The 15,088-nt window shown below is 60.5% G+C and overlaps 2 protein-coding genes across 3 annotated transcripts in view; one reads left to right on the plus strand and one right to left on the minus strand.

Annotated features, from left to right (window-relative positions):
- Positions 1-273: 273 nt before the first annotated feature.
- Positions 274-1,792, plus strand: LOC103255232 (WASH complex subunit 1-like; the record flags this gene model as incomplete). Its single annotated transcript, XM_008053196.2, has 3 exons — positions 274-450; positions 1,197-1,265; positions 1,362-1,792. Coding segments are annotated over 3 exons (386 nt in total), but the record flags the coding sequence as incomplete, so codon positions are not given.
- Positions 1,793-2,498: 706 nt separating this feature from the next.
- DDX11 (DEAD/H-box helicase 11) overlaps positions 2,499-15,088 on the minus strand; it is a 29,594-nt gene continuing 17,004 nt past the window's right edge. The window contains exons 10-26 of one of the 2 annotated variants that reach the window (XM_021710038.1): positions 14,249-14,295; positions 13,953-14,032; positions 12,604-12,648; positions 12,421-12,488; positions 10,580-10,618; positions 10,222-10,330; positions 9,992-10,123; positions 9,360-9,472; positions 5,517-5,589; positions 5,124-5,227; positions 4,270-4,419; positions 3,960-4,028; positions 3,750-3,850; positions 3,325-3,409; positions 2,971-3,049; positions 2,680-2,834; positions 2,499-2,606 (exon numbers count right to left, since the gene is read on the minus strand). In XM_021710038.1, coding sequence (XP_021565713.1) covers positions 2,577-2,606; positions 2,680-2,834; positions 2,971-3,049; positions 3,325-3,409; positions 3,750-3,850; positions 3,960-4,028; positions 4,270-4,419; positions 5,124-5,227; positions 5,517-5,589; positions 9,360-9,472; positions 9,992-10,123; positions 10,222-10,330; positions 10,580-10,618; positions 12,421-12,488; positions 12,604-12,648; positions 13,953-14,032; positions 14,249-14,295 — 1,479 coding nt within the window. In that variant the 3' untranslated portion in view covers positions 2,499-2,576. The remainder of the gene's footprint in view (positions 2,607-2,679; positions 2,835-2,970; positions 3,050-3,324; positions 3,410-3,749; positions 3,851-3,959; positions 4,029-4,269; positions 4,420-5,123; positions 5,228-5,516; positions 5,590-9,359; positions 9,473-9,991; positions 10,124-10,221; positions 10,331-10,579; positions 10,619-12,420; positions 12,489-12,603; positions 12,649-13,952; positions 14,033-14,248; positions 14,296-15,088) is intronic. The other variant, XM_021710039.1, reaches the window with a different exon arrangement.

The following is a 15,088-nucleotide window of genomic DNA, read 5'->3' on the forward strand; positions in this document are numbered from 1 at the left end:
GCAGTGGCCGAGAGCGGCCACTGCGCTCCAGTCTGGGTGACGGAGTGAGACTTCAACTCAAAAAAAACTAGAAAATGACAGGAACACAGTCTTCAATGTCCCCAAAATTACAACACTTCGGTCTTCACGTTACATCTCTCCATCTCCAGAAATGGCACTGAAATCCTTTGCAGAGGGTGGCGAGGGAATGGGGGTAAGAGAGGCACCCTCCCTCCCAGCCAGGATTCTCAAGAAGCTTAGGCAGGGCGAGGCTGCCCCCCTGCCCTGCCTGAGTGGCCGTCCGCCTCCCAGCTCCAGTCCAGGGAGCCCCCAAGGAGGTGGTTGACCCCTCCAGCGGCCGGGCCACCCTACTGGAGTCCATCCGCCAGGCCGGGGGCATCGGCAAGGCCAAGCTGCGCAGCGTCAAGGAGCGCAAGCTGGAGAAGAAGAAGCAGAAGGAGCAGGAACAAGGTGAGGGGCCCCGGGCCTGCAGGTGGCGGCTGCCCGCAAGGGCTTTCTCCCCGCCAACACCACCGAGTCCACCGGGCTGCTCTCTGCCCACGGCGCGGAGCGGGTGCGCTTGTCCCACAGCCAGCTTGTGCTTCCTGGGCAGCCACTGCCACAGCCTCATCCCCTGCTGGGCCAGGCCCGCCCCTTCCTGCCAGGAGCCTGCGGGGTCGTTTCTGCCAAGCTCCTCCAGCCCAAACCCGGACAAGAGAGAACCTTCTTCGACTCTGCCCAGAATTGTCCAAGCAGCGGTCAGGAGCCAGAGCTATTTTTAGCCAGGACCTGAGGGTAGTGCAGTCCTCCTTCTGCGAGTCCCTTGAGACGACCGAGCATGTCTGCTGTGAGCCACGGGCGGGCACGTGATGCCCAGGCAGAAGCAGCAGCGCCCTGGGGCCCGCAGTCCTGAGCTTGCGTCCCAGCGCTGTTGCCAGCTTGCCTGTGGCCCCGGGCAATCTGCCCCAGCTCTCAGGGCCGGTTTCCTCACCCACCTTGTGGGGCAGGCTCACACCGGCCTATGTCCCCCAGGGTGGCTGGGAGAACCTTCCTCGAATGTCCCCGTTTTCTGAGTACCCGGTGCCGGGTCCGAGGCAGACCGAAGACCCAAACACGTGTGGTGAACTTGGGGCCGCAAAGGGCCCAGGAGTCTGAGGTGGGGATCGGGAGCCGGGGGGCCCTGACTGAGTGTGCCCCCCGTGGCTTTCCTGTTGCAGTGAGGGCCACAAGCCAAGGCGGGGACCTGATGTCGGACCTCTTTAACAAGCTGGTCATGAGGCGCAAAGGTAAGGGAGCGGCTGTCTTCTGGGAGGGCCGAGCGTCCCAGGCCACAGCCTCCTTTGTCCAAGTCTCTACCGCCCCGCCCGGCTTCCCCCTCCCAGGCATCTCCGGGAAAGGACCTGCGGCCGGGGCCGGCGAGGGGCCCGGAGGCGCCTTCGCACGGATGTCGGACTCCATCCCTCCGCTGCCCCCTCCGCAGCAGCCTCAGGGAGAGGAGGACGAGGACGACTGGGACTCCTAGAGGCTGCACCACTCCCTCCCCCGCCGCGCCGGCCTGGAGCTGCCGTCCCAATGTGGGGACAGCCCGGGCCTCCACTCGGCTCCCACGTGGGCGGGGATGGTGGAGGGCAGGCCGGCTGGCCTGGTCTTTCTTCGAGGAGGGCAGCCGGCTTGGGGCCACAGGGCTGGGGCGGGAGCGTCTCTCCGCTGGGCGCGCTGTGACTGCTCACTGCCCCACGCCAGAGTGCTCTCTTCCCAAAGAGAGTCCGAGAAAACAGTGACACAAACCAATAAAGGGTAACACAAGAACCAAGCAGAAACCAGCTCCGCGCTTTTAATTAAGGGAACTGTAGCCATCAGGATGAAACGTCTCAGAGGCAGTGACTGTCCTGTCCCTGGAGGTCCCTAGGCAGCGGGGGCAGAGCCTCCAGTGGACCGAGGACCCTTCCTTGGGGCAGAGGGAGAGGAGCAGTCGGGCAGCAGGGCGATGTTGAGGACGGGAGGGGTGTCTTCCCACAGAAAGCAAAGTCTCGGTGACTGACACGGGGGTCTCTGAAAGTAGTCATGCTGAGAGCCTAATGGCCCTTGGCATAATTGCTGCTGTCAGGAGAGGAGGTGTCCTGGAGTTTGCTCAAGTGGCTGAGCCGGAGGGAGGCGCCACTGACTCGCAGGAGGAACTGGGGCCAGGCCGGGAGAACCGGGGAGGACTGTGGACAGCTAGGGGACAGGACTGCAGCAGGGAAGCGGCTCAGGGGAAGGAGGAGCCCTTGGCCACCAGGGGGCTGGACGTGGGGACTGTTTCAGCTGAGACGAGGGCGAACGTCCAGAGAGCTCATCAGACTAGAGCGGGCAGGGCCTGGCCCAGCTCCCCGGGAGGCCTGGAGGGGAAGGAGACAAGCCCGGCGAGGGGGCTGCAGGGTGGGGGCCAGGGAGGACCAGGCCCAGCTTCCTGGGGAGCCACCTGGTTTTCACCTGCTGGCTTTTCTGCCCGTGCCTGGACCCTGGCAGCACTGGGGTCCCCGTTCCCAAGCAGCTTCCCTGCAGAGCAGGCCCAAGGCGAGCGCCGTCTCCAGGGGCGGGGCGAGGGGAGGGCCGCGTCAGGAAGAGGCGGACTTCTCCCGGTGAAACTGCAGACGGGAGAAGGCAGTGAGAAACCAGATCTCGGGTGGGGCCCCCGGGGGAGGCGGCAGCCAGACTGACCTGCCGCAGAGCAGCAAGGGCAGAGCCAAAGGTGGCCTTGACGTCCACTCGGGTGCGGATCCAGGCCGGCAGCTTCGTCAGCACAGACGGCCGCGCGTAGCGCCGGTCCAGGAGCACTATGCTGGCGAAGTCCTGCTGGTGCCTGATGGCCCGGCCTGCACGAGCGCAGGGGCTGGGCTCCAAGCCACAGCGGGGGCCCTCCTCCCTCCCTGCGCCCTCAGGTGGGAGGCAGCACCGGTGGGTCCCTTCCCAGCCCCCCGTCCATTCTCGCCAGCAGCGCCGCCGGCTCACCTATGGACTGGTTGACGGCCCTCATGCACAGGTTCTCCACCAAAGCCGACCCCGGCGGGGGCTGACCTGGGGCTCGGGGCTGGGAGGTGGAAAGCAGACCCTCAGGACTGGCTCGGCCGAGCCCTCCCTGGGAAGAGGCCCTGCCGGGCTCTGGGGCCAGGACACGAGGCTCCACGGGCCACTGCCAGCAGCAGGTGTAACGGGAGATGTCAGAGAAGACAGGAGGGTCTGGAGGTGCGCCAGCTCCGAGTGGACAGGACGTCGGCCAGCAGGGTCCGGCTGAGAGGCCTCGTCGTCCGCCCTCGGGGCGGCACCACGCCCACCCAGCTCCTCGGGAGTTCTGGGGATACTCACGAGGGTCTGGTCCAAGTAGGCCATCTTCTCCTGCAGCTCTGGAGACCGGATGTTGGGGAAGGGCATGCCCACCATCACGACGCACCTGGGGCAGACACGGCCGAGGACATGGGGGCACCACGCGCGTGTTCCTGCTGCCGTGTCCCGCCCATCCATGGCCCTCTCCGGCTGTGCTTGGCAGCTCTGCTGCTCCCACCCGGCACCCGCCAGCGGGCAGAGGTTCGCCCCGCTAAGAGAGTCGACCTAGGCTGGCAGACCGAGCCGCGACTGGGTCTGCCCCATTTCCCCCCGATCAAAGGGCCAGGCCAGAGTTGCTGAACCCCCTCGGCGAGGCGGTCACAGCCTGGCTGCGGACTCAGCGTCTGCAGATGGGCCCAGCTGCCCGGAGCAGGGACGGCCGGGAGACAGGAAGGGGCGCGCCGTACCGGCCGAGGCTGTCGGCAAAGTTGAGCCCTTCACTCATCTTCCCTCCAACCACGGAGAAGAGCAGGGCCCCCGTCACCCGGCCTCCTGCCTGGTCACAGCCCTGCGGGGGAGACCCAGCCTGAGAGGCCAAGCCGAAGCCTGGGCATCACCCATGCTGTTGCCAGCCGCCAGGCACGGTCTCCAGACCCAGGCGTGGCACAGCATCTCACCTCGATGCACTTGGCATACTCTGCCAGCACCTGCTCCACCTGCTGGGCGCTCTTGGGTTCCTGGAATATCTGCAGGCGGACAGAGAACGTCTCCAGGGAGGGGCTCGGGCCGGGGCCCAAGTGCCGCACACCTGGCCTGAGCGCGTCACAGAGTCGGGGCCAAGGCACCCTCTGTCCTCAGGGACTGGGGGTAGGGGGCTGAGGCACTGGGAGAAGCCCACCCCTCCCGACTGGCTGAGCATAAGGGAGCCCGGGAGGAGCCGGTGGCGCCGTCCTCAGGAGTGGGAGGGCCAGGCAGGGGGCTGCTCACCTTTTTCCTGATGGCCAAGCGGCGCAACATGCCCGTCTTCTCCCAGTGGGCACGGACCTGGCGCTGGTACTCGTAGGAGGGGAAGAAACAGACCACGCCTCCAGGAGCCACATTGCACACGTGGTGGAGAACACGACCTGCCTCGTCCATCTGAGGAAGACAAGGGCCTGGTGGCGCAAACCCGAGGCCACCTCGGGGCTCAGAGCCAGGGACAGCAGCCCACGGTGTGACGACAGCCAGCGGGGGGGACTTGGCCCGTGGCTCCCCGGGTGGGGACCACAGGTGGAGGGCGCCACACTCCACCAACAGCGCCCACGGCCTCCGAGTGGCTGCCTTTCGGGCACACATCCCGACCCCAGGCCCCAGAGAGGCGGCGTCCTCCTGCCACGGCCCTGTCCGCCCTTCCTCCACTCCCCATGTCCTGAGGGCACCATCAACGACAACCCAGCACCGAACCCCCCAGGCTGCCACTGGAGGTGTGCCCCAAGACCTGCATCCCTGCCCACGGCAGGGGTGGATGTGAGCAGAAGGCGGCCAGAGGACCAAAGGAATGAGCTGCTTTCTTGTGCACGTTGTCCTAAGGGCATGCTAGAGGTTTTCAAAACACCTGGCGGCTGAGGGGCGGGGGCCAGAGGCCACGGCTGCCTCAGCCCTTCCGTGGTGAACATCCAGACTCATCTCGTGCGGCTCGGTGACAGGTGCCCGAGGACAACTTCCTAACACCCACAGCTCTGTGATGGGCGCCCCGTGGGCTCTCCCAACACCGGGCACTCGCTGGGCCAGGGCCCCCGCCACCTGAGAAGCCCTCTCGGGGCCAGCCAAGGCTGCGGTGAGGCAAGCCGGCCAGGACTCACCATTTGAGGCAGCTCTCGCTTCTGGAATGTAAATTCCAGCGGCTGGTCGGAGACCCCACTGCAGATGACAAGGGGCAGGATGTTGCCCGGAGGAATCACGTGACCTGGAGAGCCGGGGAGAAGCCAAGAACTGGAGGTGCGGGTCTTTCGCGGCTGCAGTCAGGGAGGACACCTCCCCGCCACCGCTGTCCAGGCCAGGAACAGCGACTCCAACCATCGCACGGTGAGGCCGGGCAGCGCGGGCAGCAGGGCCAGCGCAGGGCACGGGGGGCGGGCACCGAGAAGGCCAGCAAGGGAAGGCGCCTCAGCCCCTGCACCTGGGAAGCGTGTGGTTCCGCGAGGTGTCAGGGGCCAGGGCGTGAGTGCTTGCTCCCCCCACAGCTCCCTCCTCACCACAGGAAAACTCCACCACTCGCTCAGCATCCACACCCGCGCACGCCAGCAGCTGCTGCCGGAAGTCGGACACCTGCAGGCAAGACCACAGCGTCGACCCTGGTGACCTCAGGGCCCAGCGGGAAGGATGTGAGAGGTCTGGGCTAAGATGCAGCAAGCACACGGAACAGAAAAAAGAAGTAAAAAGGGCCGACAGCAGCTGGACACGGTAGCTCATGCCTATAATCCCAGCACTTTGGGAGGTCAAGGTGAGAGGATGGCCTGAGCCCAGGAGTTCGAGACCAGCCCAGGCAACTTGGCGAGACCTCATCTCCACAACAAGTCAAAAAATTGGCTGGGCATGGAGGCTTGAGCCTGTAGTTTCAGCTACTTGGAAGGCTGAGGCTGAAGGATCACCTGAGCCCAGCAGATTGAGGCTGCGGTGGCCGTGAGCATGCCACTGCACTCCAGCCTGGGTGACAGAGTGAGACTACGACCTGGGGGAAAAGTAAAAAGGACTGACAGCAAATTAGCAAAAAGAGGAAAACAGTGAACAGACCCAGTGTCGGCAGTCTCAGCTACATGACTTGCAGGAAAGGAAGCCCGACAAACCTGGCACGGTGACCCTCAGCCCAGCTAGCGGCCACATCACCGGTAGAAATTTTTTTTTTTTTTTTTTGAGTTGGAGTCTCACTCAGCCGCCCAGACTGGAGTGCAGTAGCCGCTCCTGGCCACCGCAGCCTCGACCTGCTGCGCTCCGGCGATCCTTCCACCTCAGCCTTCCGAGTAGCCGGAATTACAGGCATGCGCTACCACGCCCGGCTGATTTTTGATTTATTGTAGAGATGATGTCTCGCTCACCAGGCGGGTCTCGAACCCACGGGCTCAGGCAATCCACTCACCTCAGCCTCCCAAAGGTACGGGATTACAGGCTGAGCCACCGAGCCCGGCTCAGTGGAAATTTTAAAAATGCATGGCCAGGCCCTAACCCAGACTACTAAGAATCATCGGGGCTTCACCTGCCAGACTGGCAAACTCCAAAACTGTAGCCACCTGTAGAGAAACAGGCATTCCCTGAATTCTGCTGGTGTCTTAACAGTTAAATACGTTGATTCCTTCTAACTCAGGAATCCTGTATTTGGAGTCTGCCCCGAAGATACAGACCACAGACACCAAGTAACGTGTGTGAGGATTTCCTGCAATAGCGAGACTGCCCACCCAAGGAGAACCACGCAGCCCACTAAAGGAGTGACCGCCAGATGGACATGAAAAAGGAAAGGGAAACGTGAAGACACACATTCACTTATTTGGGGAAAAAAAAGAAAAAAGAAACACCACAAGGCCAGACCAGTAGCTGTTAAAACTAGTTCCTGACAGGGTGGAGAGCAGGTGGGAGACAGGTGCAGGCGGGGTGCTCCTGATGCGTCTTTTCATGTCATTCTGACTTTTGAACCACAGAAGCGTTTACACATTTAAAAAATATAGTTAAGTAAAAATAAGTAAATAATAAAACTAGAGGCCAGGTGCAGTGGCTCAGCCTGTAATCCCAGCACTTTGGGAGGCCAGGGGTTTGAGCAACATGGCAAGACCTCATCTCTACAATAAATTTTTTTTTTAAATGAGCCAAGCATGGTGGCACATGCCTGTGGTTCCAGCTACTTGAAGTTTGAGGTGGAAGGATCACCCTGGGGTGGCCATGAGCGTGCCATTGCACTCTAGCCTGGGTGACAGAGTGAGATTTCAACTAAAAAAAAAAACACTGAAAACAAAAGTAAACGAAACAGCCCAGTAGTCTGTCAAATGGACAGCACAGCACACTGAGCAAAGCCTGGTTTCAAGTGACTTTGTAGCCTACTGACCCCACACCTTTAGTGAGACATGTTCTAAGAGCTAAAAAAGAAAAGGAAAGCAATGCAACTTCAACTGGCTTTATTCAACCAGCTTCATTCTCAGAAGTAATACTGGTATTATGATTTTGAGACTTTTAAGTATACTGTGAGACAGAACAGATAAATAGTTATGTTAATGTAAAACAATCTGGGCCAGCCATGGTGGCACACACTTGTAATCCCAGCACTTTAGGAGGCTGGGTCAGGAGGACTCCTTGAGTCCAGGATTTTGAGACCAGCCTGGGCAACAATGAGATCCTGTCTCTACAAAAAAATAAAAATACTAGCCAGGCATGGTGGCATGCATCTGTAGTCCCAGCGACTCAGGAGGCTGAGGCAGAAGGATCACCTGAGCTATGATGAGCTGTGATCATGCCACTATACTCCAACTTAGGTGACAGATCCCAACTCAAAAAAAAAAAGTTAAAATATACCCAAATATTCAGCTTAAGGGATAAAGAGATATAAGGTCAGATAAATGAATCCTTTGATTTTTATTTAGAAATCCCAATATGGACTTGTGACTTCTGAAAACACATTTCCTAGGTCTGGCTGCTGAAATGTCCTACAAACAGTGACAGTCAAGGGGTTACAGACACCCCAGCACCCAGATCTGGATTTCTAAACGTTTTTCCCAATAGAGAAACTTTGGAAACAGTCCACATAGCCACCAAGAGGAGTGGGTACATAAAACATATCCGAGTAACTGGAATACCATGCAGCCAGAGTATGGAAGGGTCAATACATATTTGCTGACAAGGAAAAATGCTTATGACACTGTTGCCAAGTGAAAAAGGCAAATTAGAACAGCATGCAGAGATAATACCATCACTGTTTTGTTTTTAAAATATGTATACAGGCTGGGCACGGTGGTTCAAGTCTGTAATCCCAGCACTTTGGGAGACTGAGGCGAGAAGATTGCCTGAGCCTAGGGTTTTGAGACCCGCCTGGGCAACATGGCGAGACCATGTCTCTACGGTAAATCAAAAAATTAGCCAGGTGTGGTGGCGCACACCTGTGGTTCCAGCTACTTGGAAGGCTGAGGCTGAAGGATCGCCTGAGCCCAGCAGGTCGAGGCTGCAGTGGCCATGAGCGTGCCACTGCACTCCAGCCTGGGCAACAAAGTAAGACTCCAACTCAAAAAAAACCCCCAAAAACCCGGGCGCAGTAGCTCATGCTTATAATCCCAGCACTTTGGGAGGCCGAGGTAAGAGGACTGCCTGAGCCCACGGGTTCAAGACCCGCCTGGGCAACCTGGCGAGACCTCGTCTCTACAATAAATCAAAAATTAGCTGGCCGTGGTAGCGCACCCCTGTAGTTCCAGCTCCTTGGAAGGCTGAGGTGGAAGGATCTCCGGAGCCCAGCGAGTCAAGGCTGCAGTGGTCGTGAGCGTGCCACTCCGGCCTGGGCGACAGAGTGAGACTCCGATCCAAAAAGAAATTATGCGAGTATAAAAATTATGCACAGAAAGACTACTACATAATGCTATACACCAGAATGAAACTTTTGTTGGCAGAATTCCTACTGTTTTTTTCCTGTTTTTGCTTGTCTCTGCTTTCCACAATGAAAACAGAATACTATTCTAAAACCTATGTGAAAACAAATGTATGCGTTAGATACTTCCGTGGTGGACACAGGAAGGGCAGGGCACTCAGGCACCCAGGCGACAGGTGGCGGCCACCGGTCTTTCTCCCAGAGAAGCACGGTCCGACTGCTAAGCCACAGAAATATGGACCAGCACGGGCGCTCCCGCTGCCCCCCACACCCCCAGCCTAAAGGGCACAGGTGGCGAGACGGTACAGCAGTGCCACCTAGTGGCACGGCCGGGCCCGTGCGTGCTGACCCCCTTCTGGTTTGGGACCAGGGACAGGCCAGAGGCCAGTGGGCTGCGTCCTTCCGATACCTATACCTATACCTGCCAATACCAGTCCCGTTCCTGTACCTGGGCACAAGCAGCTGGGGCTGGTGTCCTTACCGGCTGCATGGTGCCCCCTGCGATGACCACGGCCCGGCACGCCTTCACCACCTGAGCAAAGGGCACGGCTGGATTCAGGAGCAGGAATTTGAGGCTGCTCTGACTGAGGGTCTCTGGAGGAAGGACAGAGACACGTGGGAAGGGCCGGGACAGGCCCCCCAGTCTTCCGTGGCCCCAGCAAAGGGGCTCCCCGGGCGGCCTGTGTACGAGGCACGGGCGGCAGCACTTGCCCTCGAAGCTGAATCCCATCTCATCTCCAGGACAACCAGCCCTGCAAGGTCAACAGCACCATCCTCTCCCTTTTCACTGAGGCTCAGAAGCAGGTTTAGAAAGATAAGGACGCCGAGGCAAGGCACACAGCTCGTAGGTGACAGAACCAGGACACACCAAAGCCCACCTAGCCATCGCCGTCACCAAGGGCCACAGGGATTCTCCAGGACCTGCCCGAGAGGTCCGCCATCCCTGCGCCTCCCTCCCTCCCCACCACTGCCCCTGCGGGCCCAGCAAGCCAGAGGCCACCACTGTTTCCTCCCGGGCCAGGAGGGCGCCAGTGGCGATCCCGAGCGCTTCACGCCCGACTCTAGGCTGGCTCCTTCTTGGGAACTGAGCCAGGCCGGGAAGTGCCAGGTTACCTCGGCGGCTCAGGATGACCCTGCCATCCTGGTTGGCCGTGGTGAGAGCGGCGAGGAAGCCTTCGATGTGCATCAGCGGGGACGCAGGCTGCGGTGCCCTGGCCTCACCCTCGTCCGCGGGGGCTGCAGGAGCTGCAGAGCGGGCGGGAGGGGGCCTCCCTGAGCCAGGGCCACACGCGAGGATGGCCCTTCCTGCCTGCAGCCGGCTCTGCCTGGCCTCCCTGACTCACCCTCAGCCGCCCCAGGCTGCAGGCTCTGCAGAAACTGCTGGAACCCAGCCAGCTTGGGCTGCTCCCGGGACGAGATGACAGCTCCATACCGTTCTGTGAAGCCAAAGAGCTGGGGAGGGTGAGACAGCAGTGTGAGGAACAAGCCGCGGGAAAGAGAAACCGGGCGGCTCGGAGGCCTCGCCAGGGCCCAGCGCCAGCAGCCTACAGCCCGCCTCCCGTCACCCAGCAAGGTTGGCCGCACTAGAGAGAAGGCAGTCCAAGAGGACTCTGGAGTTACCAAGGGCGAGAGGGGACAGCGCTGAGGGCAGCTGGCAGGGGTGGCCAGATCCCACCCGAGCCCACAGGACAGAGCAGGTACCTTTCTGCTGACCATGCTCTTCTCAAAGTAGCGCTGCACCTGCAAAAGCAAACCCTGCTGCAGGCACGTGCGTGTGCTTGGCACGCCACGGTCTAAACTCATCAGACCGCCGCCCAAGGAACTATGCACGGCCATTTCCTGAGGCACCCAGAGCCTCCTGACGACCAACCCCGTCGACCCCCTCTGTGGACGCCCCTCTCCACTGGCCCCACCCACGACAGCACCCTCCCCAGAGAAGAGGCCCTGGCTGGGCTCCCAGACACAGCTCTACACAAGTGCGTCTCGGTGCCTCCCAAGCCTCTGTAAGGATGCTCGGTAAAGGTCCCCCTGCTTTCCTTCCAGATGACAGCACCTGAGCTGGTCCTTGAGGAATGAAGAGTTTAAAACGTTGCCAGGCATGGTGACTCACGCCTGTAATCTCAGCACTTTGGGAGGTGGAGGCGAAAGGACTGACTGAGCTCATGGGTTTGAGATCAGCCTGAGCAACACGGCAAGACCTCACCTCTACAGTAAATTTTAAAAATGAGCCGGGCGTGGTGCCATGCACCTGTGCTTCCAGCTTCTTGGAAGGCTGAGGCAGAAGGATTGCCTGATCCGGCAGGTAGAGGCTGTAGTGGCCATGAGCGTGCCACTGCACTCCAGCCTGGGCAACGGAGTGAGACTCCGACTCAAAAAAAAAAAAATAACTCCTATGAGTAAAGGCATGAAGGAGGTGAAGCCTGGGCCTGCTGGGGCAAGGGGAGTGGAGCCTGGCCAGCGTGCACGACACGCGTCGTCTGGTGCCGGATCTCCGCTTGGAAGGCAGAGAGGTGTGTGGCGCCTCCACAGGTTTCTAAAGAGTGGCATCCTTCAGAAAAGCGCAGCACGTGAGAAGCAGGAGGCGAAGCGAGTGGGCAGGAGGGCGAGGGGGAAGGTGTCTGCGCACGAGTCAGCGCTTCAGGGTGACGAGTGGGGGGTGCAGAGCTCAGTCAAGCCAGCGGGCCTGGCCGCCGCGTGGACACAGGACACAAGGGGAGGAAGACATCAGACGGTGACGGCAGTGGCGCTGGCCCAAACGAGCGAGTCAGGGGAAAGCTGGTTTCAAGAGAAAAGGCCAGCCAGGATGGAAAGAGCCAAAGAATGCAGCCTCGACTCAGTGCCCCTGGACTCGGACATGGGCCCGCCATCGGCCGCCAGCTCGTTTATGGGAGGCCGGTGCCATCCTCCTCCTGGGTGACCTCTCTGGCCCTCCGTCTCCTCTCTGTGAGTGGCAATGGTACACACAGTACACCTTAGCTCAGAGTCATGGAATCTGGCACACCGCCAAGAACACAGGCAGGACCTGTCAGGGGAGGTGGCCGTTACTGAGAGCCACAGGGTGGAACTCACGCGGCAGTGGCTGCACTCCAAGACAGCACCTTGTCCACAGGCCTGGCGTGAGCAAAGGTCTGAGGCTGCGCTCAAACCCAAGGCCCATGGGAGGAGACGGGAGGTCACACAGAGCAGCCCCGAGTCTGGGTGTGGCTTCTGTCCAGAAGCCCGGGCAAGGACTGTGCCAGAGACAGAGTCCGGCGGCTGGACACCTGGAGTCCCTACCTGTGCCTAGGAGCACAAACAAAGGCACCTTCCCACCCACCCCATGACCCTGCACCGGAGAGTGATGGTGGCTTGAGTCTTGTGGGGGCCCTGCCTTAGCGTTAAGTAAGGACACATGTCTAGGCTGAGATCCTCGGGCTTGACGTGGTCGGAGGACAGAAGGAATTTGCTCTTGAGTCCTTCCATAGTCTAAACACAGCACTCTAAGAACAGGCGGTGAACAGAAGGAAGTCTGGGGCACAACAGAAACAGGTGAAAGCCTCTACCTTGAACAGGTTGATGTTGTCCACCTGGCTTTCGAAGAGAAAGTCGTTGATGGTCCTCAGCTCGGTCCCTAAGGGCAAACACACAGAGCGCCGTGGGGGCCTCACCCTGGGGCCTGGGCTCGGTCCCAGCACTCAGCTCAGCAGTGGCTCAGGTCAGCCCTGGGCCCTGAGAGCAGCTCTTACCTGTCCGCAAGAGGCTCTGCGTACTGGGGTTCTGCCTGGTGTTGCCTACAAAAGAGACTCGAAACAGGTCGGGACGGGGGTCCTCTGGCCCCACGCCCCCGTCTCCTCACCCCTGACACTGCGCTCATCAAGGAAGAAGAGCGTCACGCTCGAAGAGTTTCGATCGGCTTTGTTTCTGCTGTTGGCAGCACGCAGAGGCCACTGAGAGGGCGGGAGGTTCCAGGAGCCTCCCACGTCCGACACTCAAGCTCCTCAGGCCTCCTCTGAGGGGCAGGGCGAAGCAGCCGGCTCATGTGCTGCCGGGCCTGGAGTCACCAGGCGCTGCCCCGGCCACGCGCTGGGCCAGTGGCGAAGGAGGCAGGTCTCTCCCGGGGAGCCCCCGCAGGCCAAGGGAAGGGCCGGCGGCGCAGGACAACACAGAGCAGGCGGGATCTGGAGGCAGGAGACTCCAGCCTCGCCGGGGGCTCATGCAGTCACTCACCTACAAACCAGGGTAAGATGCCGGTGCAGGCCAGGCACAGTGACTCACCTGTAAGCCCAGCGCTTCGGGAGGCCGAGGTGAGAGGACTGCCTGAGTCCAGGTGTTCAAGACAAGCCTGGTCAACTTGGCAAGACCCCACCTCTATAAGAAATAAAAAATTGGCACACGCCTGTAGTACCAGCTACTTGGAAGGCTGAGGCAGAAGGACTTCCTGAGCCCAGAAGGCTGAGGCTGCAGTAGCTGTGAGAGTGTGTGACCGCACTCCAGCCTAGGCGACAGAATCAGACTCCAATTCAAAAATTTTAACATGAAAATAAAAACAAAAATAAAATGGCCAGCTGTGGTGGCTCACACCTATAATCCCAGCCCTCTGGGAGTCGGAGGCAAGAGAAAGCTGAGGCAGAAAGATCACCTGAGCCCAGCAGGTGGAGGCTGCAGTGGCTGTAAGGGTGTCACTGCACTCCAGCCTGGGCCACAGAGTGAGACTCCAACTCGAAGAACAAAAAAGGAAAAAGAAAATAACGTGCCAGCGTTGCTTTTCCTCACAGGGCAAACAAAACCCTGCATGCAAGGGCTCTGAAACCCCAAAGCACCATGACAGCTATAAAAACGCTGGACGCTTGTACCATGAGGTGCTGGAGCAGGCCCGGCAAGACAGCAGGACCCAGAACACGGGCAAATAAACCTGGGGTCTAAAAAGACCTCGACTCAACTCAACTCAGCTATAAAGGGTGGCAGTCGTCTGAATCAGTGACCAAGGCCGTTCTTGGGGACACAGGCAACCCAGGTGTCCTGAGCGGCGTCCAAGGAAAAAGAAGGCCCGGGGTCTCACAGGGCCGGGGCTCGCACGGGGAGGGGGCTCTCTTACCCCCCAGCACAGTCACGAACTTCTCCAGCACATACAGGATCTGCTTAATGTACATCAGGTTCTTGGCCTTCAAACGCTTCCTGAGGAGAAACCCACAGACACCCACAGGCGTGCTCCCACGGCGCCTGGTCCCCGCCTGCACCGCGCCAAGGCCTCGCTGCCTGGCTGGGAACCCGCCATGCGAACAGCACCGGGATCCACCCCCGCGACCCGCGCCAGAGGTGGGAACCCACATGCCTGCCCTCGAGGGTGACACGGGACGCTCCCTCCCCTCAGAGGGCGGGCTGGTGCCTCACCCGTATCGTTCCATGTACTGGAGCAACTGGGAGTGGGACTGGCAGAGCTGGGGAGAGAACACGGGGAGCAGCTATGAAGCAGACACCAGAGGCCGCCAGCCCCGGACACGCAGGGCCCCAAGGGGCGGTTCCGGCAAGGCATGGGTTCTGAAGGCCGCGGGGGCGTGGGGGCCGAGAGAGGAAGGCAGACTCCGCTCAAGTGTCCCCCGCGGGTCAGGGAAACGCAAGAAGCTGAATCCCCCGGGGAAGGACTCTCCCTGCTGGTTTCCGCCAGGCTGGGAAAGACCCGGTGGGAAGGTCCGAGGCAGCATCACGTCCTGGCCTCGGTCCACCCGGGACGTGTCAGCAGAGGCGAGGGTTGCCGCAGAGCATCTCCCGGGCATGTCCTGGCTCCGCTCGTGAGCTGGGTGACCTCGGGCACGCACTTGACCTCCAAATCACCGAGTTCCCATGTGAAACAGAGCAGCCCCCACACGGAGTCAGGTGGAGCCGGGTGGAGCTCGGACACCACGCACCACGCACGTGTCAGGCGACAGGCAGAGCCCTTGAGCTTTCCTCAGCCAAGCCCCCGAGGCAGCAGCAGTGGCCAGGCCGACCCCACGCGGACTCCTGCTCCTCCCCGTCATCCTGGCTCGGAGAGCGGCTGGGAGCGCCTGGGCAAGTCCTGGGCTCCCAGAGTTCCGAGAGGTGCTGGACGGCCACAGTCTCTGACAAGGTCCCGACCTTGGCTCAACCCAGCCTCCACCAAGCCCCATCTCCAGAGGAATTCCAGGTCAGGATGCTTGGAGGAACAATCTGTCCCTCTGCCCCGTGGCAGGCCCTGGTTCGTGGGGGGAGGGG

This window comes from Carlito syrichta, unplaced genomic scaffold, assembly GCF_000164805.1.
Source record: "Carlito syrichta isolate Samal-C Ts95f unplaced genomic scaffold, Tarsius_syrichta-2.0.1 Scaffold287945, whole genome shotgun sequence".
In the NCBI taxonomy this organism is placed as follows: domain Eukaryota; kingdom Metazoa; phylum Chordata; class Mammalia; order Primates; family Tarsiidae; genus Carlito; species Carlito syrichta.